This window comes from Aythya fuligula, chromosome 10 (assembly GCF_009819795.1).
Source record: "Aythya fuligula isolate bAytFul2 chromosome 10, bAytFul2.pri, whole genome shotgun sequence".
Classification (NCBI taxonomy): domain Eukaryota; kingdom Metazoa; phylum Chordata; class Aves; order Anseriformes; family Anatidae; genus Aythya; species Aythya fuligula.
This window is the reverse complement of record NC_045568.1, coordinates 2,160,885-2,185,242: the sequence shown is the minus strand read 5'-3', so window position 1 is coordinate 2,185,242 and position 24,358 is coordinate 2,160,885. Positions and strand designations below refer to the sequence as shown.

The following is a 24,358-nucleotide window of genomic DNA, read 5'->3' as shown; positions in this document are numbered from 1 at the left end:
ATATTGAGATTTTAACCATACTGGAGAAATCCCTCGGGAAAAAACATATTGAAATACAGAAGGTTTTTTTAAGCTGGTATTTTTATTAGAACTCTACATAAAGCACCTTTGCCTGCCTTAAACTTACAGTACTTCTCTGAACACTGCTTTTGTGTAACATAGCACAAGATGCTTCAAGCTACTCCGCATTTCTTGATTTGGACACTGCCACCTTAACAGCTTGCACAATGGCATCTTTGTCAATGCCAAACATCTTCAGGAGCTCAGCTGACTTCCCGCTTCGTGGTACGTGAGATACAGCCAGGCGGTTCACTGTGATACCGGGCTCACCCACTACTGTAGCGCACACCGCTTCTCCAATGCCACCTATGAAAAAAAAGGTCTGTCTGAAGTGTATGCTTCAATGGGCAACATACAGATTGCTTTTAAATCAAAATCAGAAAATCAGAGATCACTTTTTTTTTTTTTGTCTTTCTGTTTACAAGCTCAGTGCTGTAATTGCTCTCTTGGAGGGCACACTGGTACCAAGAGGATCTAGACAGAAGAAATGAGGCTAGGATACCTGTCAGACAATCAGAGAAGAAGTTCAATAAGCCTGCTCTAACACATTTTCTCTTGAGCCCACGGTCAAGTAAATAAAATTTTAAAGGCATTTAGAAATTTAAATATGATCAGGTCTGCACAATTCATATACTTACAAGAAACGTCACAATATCTATCCAAGTCCTCCAGTTATGCAACAAAACCAATTCAGTATTTTAAAGACGTTCCAAGGACAACCAGCCTAACATTTCTGAAGTACTTACCAACTGGCAGTAAGAAATATACCTCTAATGGGCATAGGGTCACGAATCCCTCACCACTTCAGCATCAGCCAACTGAGGGCCAGGTTTAAGATGTATTTAGACTGGAGAACGTTTACAAATATACCTGATGTGCTTAAATTCCCACCAAGCTCAACCAAATTTATGTGCTCCATCTTTTCATAATGCCTGTAAATGCCACTAGGCAGCTGAGTTGTGTAATAAATACACTCACTACCTTTGCTTAGTGCTCAGTGTGACTGCCAGTCACAACGACAAAGGGTGCAATGGGGAACTGCGTGGCAGCAGGAGAGATGTTGGAAGCGGGAATACTAGTGAACAAGAAAGCACAGGGCTGCATGTGCTCCAAAGCCTGACAGTAGAGACATCCTGGGGCTGCGTTACAATTAGGGTGTATCCAGGAACATGCAGGGCTTGTCCCAGCTATGGGTACACTGTGCTTTAACCAAACAGCCTCCAGCCAGAGGCACCCACGGCTGCTAAGATCAGCATGATGTGGGTTTGCAATGCATTCAGGCTTGTGATGTGTGTACACCTGACCTTCCTTGATTGCATCATATACAGAAAGCTGTGCCAGTGTAAATCACAGATTCATTACCTCAGTGGGATTTTGCCATTTTGCAAATCTGCAGTAAAATATTCATTAAAAGTTGAAAGATAAGCTAGAATTGACGAGGCTCAGTAACACAAATACCCTCTATGATCTGGAACAGAAGTATGGCGTAATTAGTACTTACAGAAATACCAGCTCACTTCAGAGATCTGGCAAGAGAGGCACTCACCTTGAAGGAGGATAACGTTCTCCTAATATCTATTAGTAAATATCTTCAGTATCTACTAATGCTCTTTTTCCCCCCTAATTTCTTTAGCTCCCCCAGTAGAGGAAAGCCTGACATGCTGTTCACAGCAGCTGTTCTATCTGCGTGCAGGCTCACCCTCACAGGACATGTGTGCACAGGCCCCTGAAAACCTGTGCACAAAGTCATGTCAAAGAGCAAGAGGCAGCAGAGCAGCTGAACAGATGATCAGCTCCCGAGCAGCTGATCAACTCTTAAACCAAGGTCCTGCAGAATTCTCACAGAGATCATCAGAAGTGGAAAGGAACTGTTTTACTCATGCAAATAAGAACCCAGTGCAGAAGCTGAGGGAGTCTTATAGAGACTACTCTGCTTTTCCCAAGCAGCTTTTTATCTGAAGATTATTTGGGAATCATCTTCTTGCATGCATATGTGCACATTTTGCTCTCAGGTGAAGAACACTACCATATGCCAGTGACAGATTCTGAGCCAGCCTGCAGGCGGTTTGTAATGCAGGAACAAAACAGCTCCAGCAAGTATGCACACTGCTCTGGTTCTTCACAGACCCTGATCCATTCTTTTACAGTGGTGAAGGAGCAAGAGACAAATTTCTCCCAGTGACTGCTGAAACTGACAAAACCATCTGATTTCAAAAAAAAACAAAACAGCTGGAATCAAGCTATTGGACAAATGGAAAGCTTAAGAAATGTGCATAGCAAAGGTCTCTCTTACAGAACAGCTGCTGTAAAAGGTATTCTGAGGCTGTTCTGTGCAGTCACTGCACCACAGCAGGAATTTACACTCTCACTGGGAACAAAGGAATGAAGACTTCACTTGCATCATGTGTACAGAAGGACACAAAGCTAAGTAAACCATAAATGCAATTCTGATTAACCCATTACCTTAGAAAGCGTTCAGCCCTGTCAACATACAGTCATAACAGCAATGCGAAAAGGCTGAAACCTCTCTTGTTTTAACTGAATGAACCACAGCAGTGGGCCTCACACTTCTCTTTTTCATCAGAAGCTGCCCTGGGGGCCTGTGGTGTGCACTCTGACCTCTGGGACCCAGCTCACCTTCATGGTAATGGTCCTCAACAGTGATGATTCTGCCTTTGGTTGCTCTTGCATTTTCAAGTATTGTCTTCTTATCCAGGGGCTTTATAGTGAAGGGGTCAATCACCCGGATGAAGATTTTTTCTGCAGAAATACAATTAAGTTATTTGCAACTTGGCCTTGGACTACGTAAGACAACAAAAGCAGCACAGGCCTGTAATCTTCTAGAGCTATTCTGAAAGCTGCCTACACTAACTCCCAGGTATTTGTAATAATGGCTTGCCTAACAGAACCCAACCAACCTTCATCTTTGTATGTATTCTTTCTTGGTGCTCCTTGTGATATAGCAATATCCAACTATTCCACAGATCAAACGGAGACAGAAAGGCCTTGGATAAGCGACTCAGGGTCAATATGAGTGCCTATTAGCAAAGCAGTAACTGAACTGGCCTTCCCAAATGTAAGAGCAGGATCCATCCACCACAAAATCCTTCTTATTCAGATTGTTGCATTTATTTTTTTTTCCTCCAGACCTTTATTTTACCTTTAATTTTACTGTCAAGCCAAGCACAACTTCTTCCTGCTTCTTCAATCTGTAAGCATTCCGAATTCTCCATTGCAGGCTGCCCACCTCACAGGTATACTTATTTGAGCTGCCCCAGCCCTGATTACAGCACCCTTAAATTAGCACAAAAATCAGCATTGGTCCTGCTCTGACAGGCAGGCCAGATTACTCACTGAAGATGCATACAGAACAGCAATCACTACATTGACCCTTACTGATGTAAGGAACTGGCGTAGTGCACAGAAACCCTCTGCTACACTATGGTGACAGTTTTGTGACTGAAGGCTCTTTTGTGGCCACTATATTTTAGGCATTAGATGCTGCCTCTACAGTAAGGGAGTATCTCTCCATTGTCAGAGATTTCATGGTCAGCAGTGCATTGCGAAGCATGGAAAATGCAGCAAAATAACAGATCTAAAAATAACACTTTCAAAGTGTCCTAAGCCTGGTGGTTCAAGGACATGACAATATCTGTACAAATACAAAGCTACCCCTAAGCCAGAGGCAGCATTAATTGTATTATCTCTTACTATTTGTAGTCTCTTCCTGGGCATAGGCCACTGACTCACAGGTGGATTTTCATGGTTTCTTTCTCTTCTTATTTCACAGGATTTTTATTTTCTTTGTCAGATAATGTCAGTGTATTTGAGCACTATCACAGGATCTTCACCTCCTACTCTAGCTAAATGCTGATATGTTCATTCAAAAAATCAAGTTAGCAGTGAACCGTATCTACACATATGCACTGTGTATTGACAGCACTGTGTGAGAGCACACACCATTGCTGTGGCTCAGCTGGCAAGCTGCGCGTTAACTGGCCCCAGTCTGATTGCATTCGATCATGTTGGTGCACTAGCCCACCCAAGCAGAGACCACTCCTGCTTCTTATACACTTCTCCAAATTCTGTCTAAGAGCGCATTCAGACAGGACAGCAATTTTAAGGAGACCTTTGATCTGACCAGTCCAGCAACTTTCATTGCTACTAATGCTGCTAACTAAAACCTACTCCATTAGGCAAGATTGGCATATATATACACCATATTGCACTTTATCAGCTAGCTGGTGACCAGCTGTCTGTAACATTTTGGTAGTTGATATTTAACCAGTACAAAGGGTGAGCAGTTAGGTTGACCAGTATTGATTTCTTTGCTGTAGTAAATGATAAAGTAAAAAAAAAAAAAAAAAAAAAAAAAAAAAAAAAAAAAAAAAGATCACCTTTTCTCAGCTGCTCAGCTGCAGCCAGAGCCTCATGCAGCGTGACTCCTGCTCCTATCACAGTCACTTGGTCATCCTTGCTCTTCAGGACCACCTACAAGAAAATGTTTCCATGCATTTTTCATAAGTCTTGTTGTTTCTACCATTTCTGGAAATTTTATTAAGAGATCAAAGCTTTGGCTTTAGAATGCTTTAGAAGGAAAGAGGCTTTTACAGAAAATAACTTGGCATATTTTTTTCTAATTTTCTGATTCCCTAGACAATATTTACCTTTGCCTGTCCAATATGGAACTCCTCATTGTTGTTGTAAATGACAGGATTTTCAGGACGACTAGTTCTTATGAAGCAAATGCCCTGTTTCCAAAGAAAGGATGAGTTATAAAAACAGAAAGGCACTGACATTCTGAATGAAAAAAAATGCAGCAAAATGACTTTTTCTAATTGTCTGTTCTTCACTCTTCAGTTTTCCCTCACCTCTTCTTAGAACATGCCAGTAACTTACTGTCTTCTTTCTGATTCAAAGATCTTAATTTCTTTTCTGTTCTCTCGTGGAAATGGAGAATCCTACTTGAGTTAATTAGAATCTGAGATCTTTTCCATACACGTGCATATTTTACTCTAGCAGCTTTAAAGCAAAGGAAGAAATGCTCATCTGAAAGCAAGGAAATACACTTTTCATTAGTTAATATTCAGATGTCCTTCCAAAAGGAAGTAATAAACCACTACTCAGATCTAATCTCTCCCTCATACTGCTCTACAATTCTTTACCTTTTTTTCACTCATCTTTTTTCCCACAGCCCACTCAACACATGTGTTACATGTCACATTTCCACACTACTCCCCTTAAAAGCTGTACCAGCATGACTGAAATTTTTCAGATTCCTTGCTCAAGGTAAGTTGCTATGGAAGCAAAGAGAAGTAACAATCAAGGAGATCTGACCCAGTGCTACCAATGATGTTTGCACGTTACTATGACAAATTAGCTGAAATAAATATGAGAAATCAGGCACCCAGCCATGGCCATATAGGAACTGTTGGTCCTCTTTAGCCATCTCCCAGTTTAACTACAATCCATTGTTATCAAAGGAGAAAAAGATGACCAGTAAGATTGTCAACTAGTGTCAGTACCAGTTCTCAACAGCTCCAAAAACATTGAGTGTGAGATGGCAGTAGAGGACCTGACTCCTGAGCTTTCATAGGCACTTGATGATCAAACTCCTCAAGACAAATTTATCTTTCCTTATCCAGCTTCAGTTTCGATGCCAGAGATATCTTTTTAAGAGTGTACAATTTCTAAGTTTGCTAAAGACCAACATGAGTTAACGCTTGCCCTTATTTCTGAGCCAATTTAGACCCAAGCTGCAATCACTGTGTAATCATTTACATCTCCCCAGATATGGCCCACAGCATTCCACACTGTTCATTCAGCACTAGCCAGAGCAGAATGTTTGCAACTTTCCATAAAAAGAAAACATCCCACTGCCACGCTGGAGCCTTTGAAGCAATTTAAGTGGACAGAGAAATTGAAAAAACATGCCAGCAGCAACAAGAAAGTACAGATAAAATATTATTCTCTGACTCAAATTGTCTGATGCAAACCTTGGTGTTGGCAGCTATTTCCACTGCTTTTTCAGTGGCTACAGCATCACTAGGGTAAAAGACAGTAGCATTGGGAACAGCTCGGAACATGGACAGATCCTCCAGTCCCATCTGAGAGGGCCCATCCTCACCTAAAAACAATTAACCAGGGTTACAGAAAGATAAGTGCAGTTTGACAATCACTCAATATGAGGTTCAGTGCAAACCAGTACTATGCATATGTGTATGTAAAAATAAAATCAGGCACACACAGGACATGCAAATCTACCTGCTTGAGAAAAGAATCATCTTCTCCTTAAACTTGGAACCGTCTAAACAGTAAATAAAGATAGAAAGACTAAAAGGAAAGAGAACTGGGGTTATAAAGAAAAAATGGAAAATAAAGTGCAACAATAAAACAACCCAAAGGGCAGACAACCAAAATGAGAAGGATACAGACATAGAAAGTGGGTCACAGGATATTTAAGTATCTTCAGATTTACATGTACTGAAGCCTTACAAGCAAAATTTGCAGTTGTCAGTGATGTTACTCTAGATTTCATCTGCTGGAAATGTGAAAGGAGAATTGCATGTGTACCACCAGAAAGGGAGAGTCCACTTTGCTACAACTACACACTACACCAATTCTTAGGCTTACTTCAAGATTAAACGCAGGATACGTATTTTAATACTTTAGAATGTCTTTTGGAAGAGCAATGAGGTGCCTGTGTTGTTGAAGTATTCAAGCATCTTATGGCTTGAATTGCAAATCTATGACAAGGACTGTTAGACAGAGCATGCTGGATGCCATCAATTCCCTTAAAGAAACAACCCCCACAACCCCCTCCCAAGGGCCTTTGGGAACGGCACTGTTCCAAAGTAACCATGCAGAGTTCTGAATCCAGTCATGTCACAGCCTGCAAAGCAGAAGCAGGGCAAGAAGCCTTCCCACATGCGCCCACTACCTGTGACTCAAGAAGGCCAAGCCCATGAGGAAAGAGAATTTTAACAAGAGCAGCACAAAACTCTGAAGAGCTTCAAAGATGTTAAGGAAATCAGTCACTGAATTCTGACACTATATAATACTAATAATGTATGCATGAACCAGAAAAAGAGTCTCGTCGTTCAGTCACAAAAGAAGTATCTCCAGCATCACAGTCCTTAAATCTATATGCACTCTGACAAACAAATTGAAATTCAAGGGGATTTTTCTTTCCTGAAATGCATTCAAATGCATACATAGAAAAAAAAGTGAAATTACAAAGAACAAAATGAACAGGTACCTTACCTGAAGTGATATTCCACTCATGCTTGTCTGTTCCACTTTTGCTATTACAGTGCCAACAATAATAGCATTCACCGTTCATACCAGTAATTCACAAACTAGCACTAGGTTGAGTTCTGCCCCACATGTGTCTTGACAAAAATCCCAATTTAATAATTTTGAGAGTAATGAAGCTCAAAAATAATAATTTTTCAATTATATCCTCAAAACATATATTTACAGCTTAAGCAAAACCTGAGTGCGTACTATGAACAGTATCAAACAACTAGAATGTAAAGCTGGCAGTCTAAACAAGTTTTTTTGTTAAGGTCGTTGTGGTAATTCTCTCTGATTAATTTCATGGGTCAAATTTCAAAGCACCAAAAGCCCTAGAACTGCATTAAAAAATCTTCAATTTTCACCACAGCTCTAGTTAGGATCCTGAAATCCATGCAGGCCCGAAGTTCTAATAGGAATTACACTTAACTCATACCCTTCCATTTAAAATTGAATTTTCTAACAGTTAAAAGATTTCTCTGTAGTATTGTCTTTTAGAATTCCATTGCAACACTTTGGGTTTTTGGAAGCTGGAGTTGAGGCCAAAATCAGGTTTGTTACTCAAACAGCTTTATAAATTTAAGCGTGCACTTCCCAATCACAGCTCCCAGCAAAACATTTCAAACATTGAAAATTCAAAGTTGGAAGTGTAGTTCTAGGAGACAATCCAGGTAACCCAAAGCAGTTTCATCTTCTTAAATGAAGAAAGATAGAAGCTAATTGGCTTGTGCACCAACACCCTTTGCTGCTTAAAAGACTTAAACTGGATTGAACTCGACTGTGAAGAGGTGGGAGGACTGATTTTAAAAAGAAAAGAGGCTTGTAATAGAATCCCTCCCTTAATGACATATAGAAGCCATAATCTGATATACTCTACTTACAGCTTCCTTCACTAAAGCATATTCTACACCACTGCAAGTTAAGCTTGAAGTTCTGGATGAGACTACACATATTAATAGCATCTTTAAATCCGTATAGCTTTACCAATATTACAGGCCAGGCTAGCTAATTTGCTTCAAACAAACAAGCAAGAACAACAAAACCACCCCTTGTGCAAGCCATACTGCTAGCCAAAACCATTAAATCAACTACAAAAATGGATGTATGCAAAGAACACCACCCTCATTAGCTCTCTCCCTCTTTCTTTTTCTCCACGAATACCTTGTAATATTTCAAGCATGAAAGTTTATTGGCACTTTCCTTCTTGGTTTGTAAGTCTGGTCTTATTTTCATGGGTGATCTTTACAGGTTTCTTTAAAAAAAAAAAAAAAAAAAAAAAAAGCCTTCCCTTCATCAAACCAAAAGCAAACCCTAACATGACCTAACATGCATTAAACAGTTATAACAGGAAGGCAAAGACCAGAGAAGGTAACGCCAATTTCCTGCATTACATAACAGATTCACAGTTCCTGTTTTATTAGCATTTTAAGTTCTGTTTGGTTGGAATGTTTTTACATTTTTTTAATAAATACATTTACTGCTCCAGTATTATGAAATACTGAGAAAGACTGAAGCAATTATTTAAAACTGGTGATGTTAAAAGGCAGAATAATACAAAAATATTTTTTTTTGTAAAGTGTTTTTGAGATCTGAGGGCAAGACTATCTGTGCAAAACCAAATACCCTTAGTTTCTCATTTTAAGAGGTATAACCACGTGACTATTCCCATCACAGAGGAAGTCCACTGCAAAGATGGAACGGAACCAAAGCTCCTCGCTTTCAACCGACTCCTTTGTATTGCTTTGCACTTCAGGCTTGTAGGGAAAAGTCCTACTTTTACCAAGCCAAGCTGATAGAAGAGGAAAAAAAGACAAGTTAAGGCAGACTTGAAATTTCTCATTCTTTCCAAATGCAGCATTGTGCTTGATATAAAATTACAAATATTACTGCTTCCCAAAAATGGCTCTACTGCTAGCTTTATGAATGATGAATCTTTAAAAAAGCTTTAGCACTCAGCTTTGACCACTGAACAAATCATTAAACGAATGGGAAGCGCTAGCAAGTAACTCCAGGATGTCCTTACCAATAGAAACACCGCAGTGTGACCCACAGAGGTTGATGTTACTCTCAGAGATGGCAGCCATGCGGATCTGGTCAAATGCCCGTGTGAAGAAGGTTGCAAAGGTGCTGGCGAAAGCAACAGTTCTGTCACGTGTGGCACAACCAACTGCAATGCTCACCTGAAAAGAGGGAGATCATACAGGAACACTGAATTCCTAATTTATCAAGTTTTATTAGTTTCCAAGAGATCATCCATGGGACTTTAGCAAGAAGCCCTCAACGCACTTAAAAAACCTCTCTCCAGTTCTCCTCCTAATCACTGACCTTTCCAAAAAGGAAAGAGAAGCAACTCACTCTTCTCAGCATCTGTTCTGCAGCATTTCTACTCCTTGCCTTAGTTGCTACCTGGTATTGTTGATCCTTACTGGCAGCAGCTTCTCTTCATCTGCAGCAAGCAGCCATTCAGAGTTTTAAAACTTATCCATCCTCCTCCTGGATCAAGGACTTACGCTGCCAGTCCAAAGTACATGGTATTGACTATCTCCAGCAGATGAAAAACATCATTATTAAATGGGGAATGGATTCACCCATATCACTTAGATTGGTGTTTACTAGAAGGACCCTTCTTCAGCAGGATGGAAAGTAGAACCATGTTATTAAATCATTTATTTCTACAGTTACCCCATGCATTTATTTTACACATGTTCCTTCACAGCCAGATTTTTCTCAGCCTGATGTAAATACAAAATGCCTGACTCACGCTCATGAAACTGCCCTAGCATAAAATCTGCAAGAGACAGTCCACGGGTTCTTGAGTTATAAACCATTAAAGACAGCAACCCATTTCTGCCTGAATTTACGTCTCTAATTTCATTTGCTTCAGTGAACCATATAGAGGCAACTGACTCAGTCCAACAGATTATCAAATATTAGTCCTTTCTGTACAAATTACATGAGGCCAACTTTTATTAACTACTTCTCTGTCCTCACCTTCAAACCCCAGTCTAGCATAGAGCTCACTGTCATGTTGTGTTGTGGTATTCCATTTCCTGTGAAGAAAAAAAAGCCTAAAAAGTCTCTTCAGAATTGACCCTCTGCAAATCACACCGCAGGAAATATTACTATAATTTACGTGTTGCTATCTCCATGCACTCTGCCGAATTGCAGACAGTGTGACCACAAAAATAAGAAAGACAATGGAAGACTTAGAACAGGCTGATTAGAAGCACTCCTTTTGTATTACATTTGTAAGCTTCTGCCACAGCCTAGGTTTTCCATACGCATTAAGTAAAATTCAGTATCCATGAGCACACATATGAAAAAACTGAAACCTCACTTTCTGAAGAGTCAGACTAAACGGTTCCAGATCCTGCTGTGTAATAGCAGTACTTCACGAAAACAAGAGACCAGTTACCATGTTCTGTTCAGCAATGTAGCATTCAATGTAGCGACTGGGATGATCTTTCTTGAAAAGCTCTGAGAAAGTAGAGTTCTTTGTGTCTCCATCCAAAGCAATCACTCGATCATTAGCATGGCCCAGTTTTGCAAGTGCAACACCATAAGCTTTGCGGGTAGCCCACTAGGAAAAGAAAAGTATAGCAGTACTGTTACAAGTTTCTGGTTTTAGAAGCTTTTGTTTACTCATTTTTCTCATCTTTCCTTGAATGTATGCACATAAAATTAAAACAAAACAAAAACTCATTTTAAGTGTTAACACTATGATAACTACATTTGAGAAGCGTGCCTCAGGAGAGTAAATAAAGGAAAATAGTGAAGCATAAGGACACGTATCTATGCTGAAACCAGCAACTCCCTACCAGTCCAGCTAGAAATTTTTGAAAACCTTACCCAGATAGGTCTCTATCAACCAGGTCTACAAAATCAACAAACCAATATTTTTGCTCCTGCTTTCCAACCAGGGAGATTGAACAAACCTTGCAGTGCTTCTTCAGTTTTATTTACACATAAAATAGTTCGGATAACTGACAATGATCACAAATTCACAGAGTGATCTGAATCTATTTTAAAATATCCTTTCAATACCTGGCAAGTAGAATGTTTGTGTGTCACACCACATAGGTATGTACGTACCAGGATACTAAAAACTGGATGGGAAGATTTGAATAGTAGAAATCGTGGCAAAGGATACCATGGGAAACAAGTTCTCTCGTCACCCACTAAACAGTCTTATGCTTCAGACATCTGTCAAACTTTGAGAAAAGAAGGGAGTACCTTTTCTCCCACTTTATAACTTGGTGGAGATGGCATCTTAATGTTTCTAATATTTACTACAGGTGCATCTTCTTCTGGGAGAGCAGGAGAAAGTTTTTTCTTGTTCTGGATTTTCTCATCTATTTCCAGAATTACTTGTTCAGCCATGTTTTTTGGAAGTGGCTTTCCATGCCAGCTTTCCTTATCTTCAACACCTGCACATTTTATTACAAATAAGAAAAATATTTAATCTTTTAGTTACAGATTTTACCATGACAAAAGAGCAGTGGACTATGACACTCTAATATCATTTCCAAAGAATTTCCTTATTCCTACTGTAAGCAGTTACAATAGTATTCAACTGCATTAATAAAAACATGTTCAAACACATCAGAGAAAGAGTCAAATTCCAAACATTCCAGACTAGTGACCATTCTTGACAACAAACTTCCAGTGTCTTCTAGTGAAACTATTTTTTAAATTGGTACCTAAAATATCCAGTCCATCAATGTGAATAGTTAACATGAAATTGCAGCAGTTAGTACTACAAAAACTAAGTTTTAAACAACAATTAACCAAGCTGTCTAATTCAAACAAGCCCTGCAGTTTTACAGCTTTAATAGCTTCTGCTGACTCATGTTTGTGCACCTAGCACTAACAGTAAAATCACCTCTCAGGCTGATATGTTTTTCACTAAGTGACTAGGAATAACAGCTTTTGCTTGCTTGCTTAATTAAAAGTATGGAAGAGATTCACCCTTGCTATTAATAATTTTTAGCTGATTAGAAAGAAGAATCCACACTGTGCTGCTAAATCCTGTAGCTGAACAGAATCATGGTGATGTCTGACAGGTTGAATATGCATAGAGTCCATTTTATTGTAGCTAGCATAGATCTCCTCACCTCCAAGAGCCAAAATCATTTTTAAGCACTAATGCTGTTAAGAAGTATAGTTTGAAAGACTTCTTACACACTGTTGCTCAAATGCATAATCGTTTGTCCACTGGAATATCACATTTACTTAAGACTCATAACACATGAAAACTATGAAAGGATCTCAGAGGACCCATGAATTCCAAAATGTAGAGCTGCTAACCTATGAAATCATCTCTTTGAAGTGCTGTGTTCTGTGTCTGTCAAAATTACACATCAGATCGTATGAAATAACCTACAATATGATGAGATGTCTTATGTACCACATCTCATGAAGTTTTATCAAAACTGCAAACGTGACATCCCTCATTCTCTGTGCATTTTATACTGCCAGGCTGGTAACTAGCAGACTCATTATCTGCAACGGGGAGCATGGAGCTTTTGTGACCAAGTTACTCTCTTCTCTGTCTCACAGCAGTCTCTGCATACAAGTACAGCTGACAGCAGAGGAAATCCTACTCTATAACTGGAGATCTATAAAAGCCCAATTAACACAGCTGGCTGATGTTAAGATCTGAGTCACATCTTTGCCTGGTTCCAATGAAGGGCCAATCTAATGTCCTTTATAAAAAAAAAAAAAAGAAAAACCAATAGAGTAGAATTATGATTTTTCAGAATGCATTGTAATATAACCAAGTGATAAAAGTGCTAGTATTATAACCATTTGCAAATCTATGAGATATTAGACTTCAATTTATTTTTTTAAACAATTGCATCATTATTGCAGTACACGTATTATACACAAAACAGTGGATGGTTTATTACCTGATATGCCTTTGCCTTTAAAAGTTTTTGCAATGATAGCTGTTGGCTGATGTTTGGCCTGCCCAAAGGCTTTGCAAAGTTCTTCCACACTGTGTCCATCAACAATGATAGCATGCCAGCTAAGAACACAAACAGATCAACTGTTTCTAAATGGTGTTAGCATATGACACCCTCTGGTAGCTAGCAACAATAACGAATACTAACTTCATTCCAATGCAGTGTCTTTTTAAGAGACCCGAAACACGCCAGAAATGTAAACTAGCATTCATTTGCGAAGATAAAATATCTTTTTTTTTTTTTAAATAAGGCCATATGACTCACAAACAGATTAACAGCTACTGGCAAAATCCATTAAGTTATCCTACATTTCTTCAAAAATAAAACCAATTTTTACATACAAGATCAAATTACACATCTAGCAATCAAAAAACTAACAATGAAAATTGATTAAAACCATTAAAATGCTCCATCATAATTTGTACGGTTGATATTTTATCTGACTGTTTTTTGTCATGGATTTTTGCATCTGCATAAAAAATAAACATTTCTAAACTACAGAAAGCCCATACAAAGAATTCTATTGGGAATAACATTTTTTATGCCCGTTTTTCTGATCTAGTTGCTAAGACAGTACCCGTGGTCACAGATAGTTATATCTGTATTCATTGTCATTAGAACTAGATCCTCTTAACAAACTTATCTGAGTATCTTGTATTTTTCCTCTAAACAACAATTCTGACACTTCTAGTGTTCCTGCTGCACAAATATAGCCTACTAGTACCAGCAACCATGAAAGACCATCTTTCTTGGTGTTGGTTCCCTTTAGAGCTGAAAGTGCATTTTAAAAATTTTAAAAAAGGCAAATAAAATGTGGTTTCAAACGGAAGAGCATACTGAATTTCTTCCAATCACATACCCAAAGGCCTCACAACGTTTTTGGTAGATTTCAACATGATGCTGCAGAGGTGCAGGGTCACTTTGTCCAAGACGGTTAACATCAAATATAGCAACTAGATTATCAAGCTTGTAAAACCCAGCAAAGGCCATTGCCTCCCAAACAGAGCCTTCAGATAACTCTCCGTCTCCGAGCAGACAATACACTCGATAGCTGGAAAAAGAAATTAAAAACAAACAAACAAACAAACATGGTTTGACACATAAGCAGAACTAAATCAAAAGCAAAATCTCTCTTAACAATTCCTGGTGAGAGGTTTTTTGTTTATTCCAAATATTGGTCAATTGATTCACTTCAGATTACCTTATGTAACCTTAGACAAATCAAAGTACTTCTGAGCTGTTACACACAAGAAAATATTTAAGATGAGAGATACTTTTTCAAACTTTTCTCTCTAAGAAAATTAGGTTTTAAGCCTCCTATTACAAGGCTTGAATGAACAGGGCCGTTCAACACTGTCACTGTGACTCAGCAAGGCCACTGACAATGCATGAAAGGTAAACGCCTGCTTCCTCATTCCTAGTATATATTCCCTGGAAGGTCAGTCAGTAATTTCATTTCAGGAAACTATAAATCGGGAGTTAATCTAGCTACATATTAACACCTGTCACGTAACCAAATTGAGGAAAGAGAAAACCAAATGATACTATTTTGTATACTACTTTTGTGTACAATGAAGCTGTTTATTTAGGCAAAACTCTGCAGGATTACTGTCTGATCTCCTCTACGGCATTCAGTCCTGAGTTTTAATTCTGTTCTCACTATCTTTTTGGATGACAAAGCTATTATTTATTAAAATTAAAATGGAATAGTATGTTAGGCTTCAAAGATTTCTTTTTTAAAACCAAATATAAGATAGCCATTAGTGATTTTTTTTTTTTACTAGACACTAAGCTCTTACAGACTTCTGATCCAAATCCCACCTGCCTTTAGCTAGATCTGAACTCTGTCCACACAAGCTTCTCCCCATTACTGCATGCAACATCACCTTTTTCTTCCATCAAGTAACCACTGGTTAATTTTTTCCCCACACGTAGCATCTGCTAAATTCAATTAAAATCAGCAAGTCATCTTTCACACAAATGATTTCAAGCTAGTGAAGTGTAGGGCACATTAACTGGGCAGCCTACGTTTGAATGTACTAGAACTGTCACATAAAATAAATCAACTACATGAGGCTACTTTCCTCCTCATACAGATTTGACTTTAGACATCTACTTTTCTTGTCCACAAAACAAATGGCAGAAGCAGTCATTTTTGCCTCTATGGAATCAAGTGGTTTTCAGGTAACATTTTTAAGCCTGACTTTATGATTCAGTAATGCTATTATTGACCGTAACAGTTCCTCATCCAGATCCATGTTGTCCATTATTTGTCATCTGACTTTGAACAAATGCATCCCCACTTTATTCCTTCCCTCTAAGGGGAGGCATACGAGTCTCAAAATTGCTATCAATTACTCTCTGTAAGTTAGAGGCTGCTCCAGCAACTTACTGCCTTCTCTGTGCAGGAACATCACCTTGCTGACAGGTTACAAAATGAATGAGCAGATGCACCAATTCTTGATAACCTCCAAATCTTTCCCAGTTTCACTAGTGATGGATCCATAATTACCAGGGTGTATTTTTATTATTTTAAACCTGAATTAAGACTTAAGTTAAGACTTGGGAAAGGAGAAAAACAAAATAAAGGATTCCCCGTTCCCTTCCCCCTCCAAGGTAAAAATAAATTTATATTTTCACAAAACATTCCCACTGAACGCCTATAATGATGAAATAAGAAGATGGAATTACCTGGCTCTGTCAAAGAATTTGCCAGTGTATGCCATTCCACATGCAGCACCAAGACCCTGCCCAAGGGATCCAGTAGCCACATCAGTGAATGCTTGTCTCTGATAATAAAAATACAATCATTATTTTACAGCCAAGAAACAGAAAAGCAAGAGATGGTTCAACATATACCAAAATTCAACATCTCAGGCATGACAGTATAGTGCAAGTCCCTCCATACCTCACCCTCTTCCCCTCTCCCAGCTATGCACGTACTTCAGTGGTCAGTGTCACAGGCTAACTAGTTTCTCTGAGAGGGAGTATTACCTATAGCTCAGGGATTTCTAAACTGTGCCTGGGATGGCAACAGTTAAGAACTGATAATTTTGAATAAAAAAATAATTGAAAAAACTGATTGGAAATGGAAAGTCAACCAAATGGGATATAAACCCTTAAAATACCTCAAAACTTCTTATAGAGCAAAACCAGACATATTTTATACAACCCTTTATAAACAGATAATATTGTCATACAGGACTGCAGAAGAAGTTTACTAGAACACTAAAGGTTATTTTTGCACACTCATTTGAACCTGACTCAATTGTGAAGCCACAAATATCAACATAAACCTGCATGGAAATCTTTATCTTTCCTGCACTGTAACTGGCAACCAAGACTTGCAGCAATATATATATTTTATTATTATTATTATTTTATTTTTTAAGAAAACACCATGTTGTATCAAAGGTTACAAGCACTCACTGGTACTGGGTGTCCTTCTAAGACAGAATCAATTTTCCTCAAGTTCAGTAAATCTGTTTCTTGTAGAAAGCCGGCCTCTGCCCAAACAGAATATAAAATCGGTGCTGCATGACCCTAGAGGGAAACACAAATTTTAAGCAAAAGAAGTTTCACAATATCCTATTAACAAGATAAACGTCTACAAAGCAGAAGAGGTCTATAATCAGCTTCTTGGGTCCACCAAAACGGGTTCAAATTCTAAACCATTCTTACGATACAACATACACTCTGATGCTTCCTACCATGTGCTCAGTGCCCATGCTTAAAGTAGCCCAAATATCTGACTGCAGTTAAGGTACAGAGAATGCTGCACTCAAGGGCCATTTAGGACATCCTCAAGAAAATTAACTTTGAAGAATAAGGAAGTCTCTCAGTCATGTGGGTCCAATTGCAAAAATCAGTTTTGATATCAAAATGAAACACCTTGATTGATTCAATTTGCTTAGGTAGCACTTTCAAGAACAGAGCGCTGGTCATTCAGTCAGTAAGCAGATGGCTGAGAAAGTGTTTTCCCACTAAAACTTCCACAGTACCCAAGTGTGCAAGGCAAGATGCAGGGCATGCCAATCAGCAAAATGTGAAGCTTTATACAATCAGATCCCTGTGGCTAGATTAATCTGGACAATTACAACGTAGCAGCCACATTTCACCACAGAGCCATTAGGAGTCAGCAGAAGCACGCACAGTTTTGAAGCCATTTAGCAACTCTGGGCAGAAATCCTGTTTAATCTGAGGGGGTAAAAGAGATGAAGCTATCCTGTCTTATCGTTTTAGCTCCTCAACATTAGCTATGGGCTTCTCACCCAGTTACTTCATTTGGAAAGGCAGTCAGAAGTGGCAACAGCTATAACCGACATAACAGACAGGCACCATCAGCTATGCAGTATTACTGCAAGCCACCATGTGAGGGGCTCTGACTGAGCAGAGAACTGCTTCAGCTGCTGGGAGCTTTCCTGAAGGCCCCTCAGCCGCCCTTAAGGCACACAATCAAAATGTCCCCATGATGCACAAGGGCACAAAGCAAAAGGCAACAAGAAATTATTCAGGGGCAGTCAGGGTTGTGCTTGCATGTGTTTTCTGAACTAGAGTGGCTTCAGAAGTACTGCTGACTTTAACACCATATTGGCAGAGCAGGAATGCAAGCGACTCACTAACCCACCACAGCTACTTCCTACAACACTTCTGAAGAGCTGACAGTAATTAGAGCACTAATAACAGTATGGCTGCATTTAACAAGTGGAGCCCAAAAGCTAACTGTGACTTACTGGTGAGAAAATTAGCTATGCCAAGATAAAGCAGACTTGAATTTCCTGATAGGTTTTATAGACAACATGATAACATTTATTATTTAATATCAGAACAACTTAACATAGTGAAATTCAGGCAAGCCAAGACACAATGCAGAGATACTTTTTAATGATTTTTGAGTTATGCTACAACTTAACTCTACCAACTTTTATATTTCTGTAGTAAACACATTCCAAGCTCTCAAACATTTGCAATAGACTTGTCAGTGGATGCAAGCATAAATAAGTGCAAGTCATGGAAGACAGATCAATGTGATTTACAGACAGCTCTTTACTAGCAACCATATAGCATAACAGTTAGGATTTTACCTTTGAGAGAACAAAACGGTCGTTGCTGGCATTTCTGGGATCTTGCACTTTGTACTTCATGGTATGGAAAAACAGCACAGACATAATCTCTGCCGCACTGCAACATGATGTAGGGTGGCTACAAGTCAAGACAGACCCAAGATTACCACTTCTCATTATTGTTTTAAAGATGTGATCCTAAGAAAACATCACTTTACCTGTCCTCTACCCCTCAGCGTTAAAACACACAGCCTAAAAGCATCTGTGATAACCCATCCCATCTACCATTACCCCAATGCCAATCACTTGCACTTTAAGACAAAGGAGCCTTGTTATCTAGTTAAAGTGGATGTTAAATATAGATGCCAGTGACGGATCAAGGACATCTTTTAGAGCTCTCTGTTCTTCATGACAAAGGACAGCACCTGAATCAGTGACCAGGGAGCACAGGAAGCAGCACACACCCCGTGCCCCAAATCATACCCTGCTGACTTGTCTGAGGCAAGAATTCACCTTGACGCAGAGGTACTTTGGCCACTCGCTGAATGAAGGAATTAAACACGTGACACCATGACATGTTCAGGCCTCGGTGCACAGGCAGGAACTGGTAACGTAAGATGAACTGGGGTTGAATGTTCTGGAACATTTGGAACTGTATAACTTTTTTTTTTTTTAAATGATTCATTATTTCGCTGTTTGAAGTGTTTGAACCAGAATTTTGACTTCTAGAGAAGGCACTAGATAATACACAGTTCATCTGTTGACACTGAACACAGATATCTACTATCTCCAGCTTGTTATTAAAATAATAAACATCCAGATACACATTATAAAATACCAATTTGGTTAATCTTAGGCAAAAAGAAGGACCACCATTTTCCAAATTTATATCTAGATAAGTTTGAAAAATTAAACTAATTGGTTTAAAGATTTAGAAATAGCTGGACAGTCTCTCTTCTACTGAGCAATCTGAGACAACTTTTGCAACAGTTTTTAGCAGCAACACAAATGAATACTTCAACTGTAGCCTGCCTCTGAAATACACTGGCCCCCTTCAGAAGCGGATATGCCATACAACAGCAAACAAATAAAAATAAAATTATATGATGAGTTTTTCCCATGTGGCAAATACTAAGTTATTCCAACACAATGTATATATTTCATTTAAGTGTATCAGAAGGGCATACAATTTTTTTTTTTATCTACGTTACTGTAAGTTAAATAATGATTGCTGTGGTTCTTTTTTACCTTGAAGATGGTCCCTACTTGACCTATTCAGTATATCAGCCTTGGGTTTTCACTTACTTTGAATAGAACTCTAAAGCAACACAGAGAGTTATTGCTTTTTTGTTTGTTTTTTAATCTTTTTTTAATGTGAAAGGAGCATTTTTTTCTTCAGATTTTCCTGGTGTAAACAGGATCATTCTAAAGTACAGGAAAGTAAGTGATGAACAGTTGGAGAGTTATGGCTCCAGAAACCAACAACAGCTTTGATACCAAAACACTCTCGCCCCACTTTTCTCTTCTGCCAACATTTATTTTTTTATCTTTAACATGATACTCTTTGAAATATTAGACCCTTTTTGTAATATAGGACAATTTTACTATGAAAAAGTCACACTTCATTTTTCTTTACACATGTACATTTTACCATGCATGTTAGGATTAGACAACACTTTCTAGAACTAGAACTTTAATGACAATACTCTCTTCTGGTAGTAATAAACCTTCCCTCCCAACATCCCCAACAGTGCTAATAATAAGAGAATAAAAACATGCAAAACACTAGCAAAATATAAATTATGGTTAGTGTCCATCCCTTAGTAAGTACTCACACACAGGGAACCACAATAATTAGCTTTAAACCATGGTTCAAACATATTAGTAAATATGTATTCGAGTTAATCAATAAGCCTTACATGCTTGTTTAAAGCTTTCATTCCTTGAATTTTATTAACTTTATACTTAACCATACTTCTATGAACTCCTGGTCTTGGTAAAAAAAGTTTTAAACAACCTAAAATGGTAGCACGTGGAAAAAAAAAAAAAAGTAGAAAATTTATTAAATGATGTGAAAATTAAAAAAAAAAAAAACAAAAAAACTTGTTAAAACTAATAGTTAATTAAATGAATTCCTACTAACAGAAGTTACCTAAAATTTAATGACATAACAGACCATAAATCACTCTAAAACCAGCTATATAATTTTGCTAAATATAGCCATCCTAACTAGATCAACTGCTCCAATTTTAATTCATAATTTCCTAACAAATTCTGTTAAAAATTCCTTGTTAAGCCTAACAAAGTGTATCTGGCATACTCATACTGGGCAGAAAAATACAGCAACTCATCACCACTATTCTCACACTATCTTGCGCATATATTCTTGACTAACCAACAACCTAGAACTTTGTGGCAATGGTCTGATGAGTACATTTCTCTGCCCAATAGGTTCTACCATAGAACTTTCTTAGATTTGAAATACAGCCCTTCTATAGGAAACAAAAAAAATAATTAAAATCCTGAAATTTTGGATCCACAGAAATAAAGAGTAAAATAATTACACAATAGAACTTTTTTTCCACTTAACATCAATTTATATTATCTCCACATACACATGTCTAGTCATTTCATCTGAGGAGAACTGTAGTAGAATGTTAAAATGGAATATCGAGTAAAAGACAAAGATAAAATATGCAAGAAAATCTGCAACAAGTGATCATACCACATGTTATGAAATTTAACTGCTTCTTAAGAAACTCTGGCAGCTTCCACTTTCAAGAGTTTAGCCATCTAATTCTAGGAAGCAGACACTGTTTCAAAACTGCAGAAGTTTATCATTAGCTACAAAAGGTACTCTACCAGTTTTGATCAAAATGTCCGCACTGCTTATCTAAAAGGAAAGCTCGGCCACACCCAAAAGCAAGTATGTTCAATCTTTACAATTAAATTAATAAAGTTTTTTCCCCACCTAAGGCATTTTAGGCACTTGTTTCCAGTTTACCGGATTTTTCCACTACAGCTAATAAGGGACTCATCACAGTTAATTACATATTTGAGCATCTTAAGGACCATATTCCCTGGTATCTTAGCCCTTGTCCAGACAAAGGCTATACTTTCTTTAATGAAACACAACTAAAGACTGCAAGAACTGGCTTGTCCTACCTACCACTGAACCACTTTTCCAGCAACACATGCCACAGTTTACAGAAATTACTTCTGTGACAGAAGTTGGCAGGTTCTCTTTCATTTGAAGTGTTTCTATTGCAAGTATTTCTGTCACTTTTACAAACTACGCCTTTAACAAATACTAGTTTCCTTGAAAAAGTCAATGCAAGCATGACACGGCTTTTTTTTTTTTCCTTTTTAAGAGTAAGCCTCTATTTAAACGTAACTTGCAATCAAACTTCTCTGTCTACATTCTTACACTATGCTAGCACTTCAAACAAAGCTCACTGTCTATTTGGAAAACACATTCATAATGCTTAATTGCTTTAGAAATGTATGTCATTTGCCTAATGCTCCCACAGATTCTGAAATTCTTTTCCTTTTAGGCGCAATAAGACACCATCTTGGTAAGCAAATCTTACATTTATTAATAAAAAATATAACTTGCCAGCATTATCTTTCCTCCAGAGCCCATCTTTTGTAACTTGCTCATTATCAGGTTGTGTAATAATTTCAGACTCTACACAACTCTAAGTAGAGCTAGAATAAACTGTAGTGATTAATGAAATATCCCTATGCACGGAGTACTCAGTATTGTACAACACAGGAATAAATAGCTCAAGCAAAGCTATTTTAACCATTTCTTCATCAGTACTGGGAGAATGGCGCTAATACCAGATTTCTGAATTTTGTGAACCACAGAAGAAAAGCAAATGGTGTGGCAAGATCCTCATTCTTTATTTTCACATCAGGCTACATGGAGATAATTTTACCTGTAGATAAGAGAATCAGTAACACACACATCTGTGGCCTGCATACAATACATAGTAGAACCACAAGACTGAAGCCTCAGCTATATTAATCAGATGTATCACAATTTTTCTTACCAGTAATTTCACATAAGCTTGTATAATATCCACTATACATTGGAGCTTTGAATCAAATCAAGAATCAAAGAGCAATTGTTGGGTGTCCTGCACTTCCCTCTCCAGACTGGACCAACCAAGTTTTTATTGCTTGGTAAAAACCCACTCCTATGGCTTGCTGAGAGGCTCCTCGTGCACCAACACCCCATTTTACACAGTGAACCAAAGCACTATTGTCACTTGCTGCATGGAAAAGGAATGAGTAAGTTCAGATTCTGCATGCTTTGAGAACAAGCCACGTGAGGCAGCCCATGCCCAACACAGAATGGAAAGTGTAAGGCAATTCAAAGAGAAAGCTTGGAAATGTTTCCCAGGCCACCTTTCTCCACAGAAACCTCGGTGTCCAAAGGATTCCTTCAGCTATGTAGAGAAGAAAAAAAAAAAAAGGGGGGAGGGGGGGAGAAGAAAAAAAAAAAACCCACACACTACAGCCAGTTTCAAAGACATCCAAAGGGGGGAAATTGCCACAAGATGGAATATGAAAGGCCCACATTCTACGTGAAAGCACTCAAATGCATTATTCAAGCAGAAAAAATGGCTTTAATTTTACATGAGTCAAAGTGGATTGTCTGCAGATATTTTTTTTCCATAGGTAAAGCACGATCAAAGGAAGGATAACCCTGGAATCTGCACACATCAGAGACTCGGCTAAATCCTGTCCAGAGGCCTGAATAAACCGCCCGCTGGAGACCGCGGGCATTTCACAGATAATCCCACTCGGGCTCACTTGAAATTCTGTGGAGAATTACTTCCAACTGACGGGCACGAAATGAAAAAGAAACTGTTTGCGCCCGGGGCACGAATTCTTTGGTGCTCAGTCCTGCACCGGCTCGGCACGGCCACAGCGCCGCCGCCCGGGGCGGGGCCGGGCCGGGGCCGCTCCGCTCCGCGCCTCGCCCGCCGCCATTTCCTGACGGAGCATCCCGCGGGGCCCCCGCCGGCACGGCCACGCGGGCTGCGGGACACACGGGGCTTGTGGCCGCGGCTGCCCTGCGTGGAGGCTGCCCGCCCCCGCCGCGGGGTGCTCCATCCCCCCACCCCCCGCTCAGTGCTGTGCGGGAAACAGGGCGAGAAAGGGAGAGCCCCCAGCAGCCCCTCTCGGGGCTCGCACCGCCCGCCCCACTCACCCCGAACCGGCCGCGGTCGTGGCCTTGATGGAGCTGATGCGGAGCCGGTTGGCCGTGTCCTTCAGGGCCTGCAGCGTCTGCTGGTCGGGCTTGTGGTAGTCCTCCATGGGGGCCAAGCAGCAATCGGCGGCGGCAGCGGGGGTCGTGTGGCGGCGGCACCTGGGGCCGGGCAGGGGCGGCGGCGCTCGGTGAGGACCGTGAGCAGCGCGCCTCGACGGGGCTGTGCGGGGAGGGCGGAGAGAAAGAGCAGGCGAGGGAGGGACGGGCGGAGGGCAGGAGACAGTGAGGGAGGCTCGGCCCCCACCGGAGAGGCGGGCCCGGTCCGGCCTCGGGGCCCGCCGGCTCCCCCTGCCGATAGGAGGCGGCTCGGGGGGCAGCGCGCAGGTGCCCCGGGCGCCATTTCGCTGCCTCGCGGCCTCTCACAGCCGCTCGGAGCAGAGGTGGGTCTCCAACTCGCGCTCTTCCATCGTTCAAACCCCATCAGGCGAAGCTATTTCTGTGGGTTTCCACCTCGAGCCTGTCCTTGCCTGTTAAAGAACGTCACTGCACCGCGTGTAGTCGTTTGCAGCGAGAAGAAACTGTTGTGGAATTGCTGTCTGCCCTTTGCTTTCAAGAAAGAATCAACATTTCAGTCACACGCGTTCAAAACGCAGAGCTCTCCCAGCTCTCCTCATTTAACAAGCACAGAGAGTTTAGCTCAATAGGCTGAATTCATCAGTCCTCAAGCAGAAAACACAGTTTCTTTAGCAATT

The 24,358-nt window shown here is 39.7% G+C and overlaps 1 protein-coding gene across 1 annotated transcript; it reads right to left on the bottom strand.

The window, feature by feature from the left end:
* Positions 1-62: 62 nt before the first annotated feature.
* On the bottom strand, positions 63-23,854 carry TKT (transketolase). Its single transcript, XM_032193899.1, has 14 exons — positions 23,607-23,854; positions 18,407-18,524; positions 16,752-16,865; positions 16,014-16,111; positions 14,182-14,373; positions 13,266-13,384; positions 11,590-11,783; positions 10,772-10,936; positions 9,380-9,536; positions 6,057-6,187; positions 4,728-4,811; positions 4,458-4,551; positions 2,698-2,820; positions 63-366 (listed from the first exon to the last, which is right to left on the bottom strand). Exons 1-14 carry the CDS (start codon positions 23,711-23,713, stop codon positions 179-181), a joined length of 1,884 nt encoding a protein of 627 aa, XP_032049790.1. The 5' UTR covers positions 23,714-23,854; the 3' UTR covers positions 63-178.
* Between the last annotated feature and the right edge of the window lie 504 nt (positions 23,855-24,358).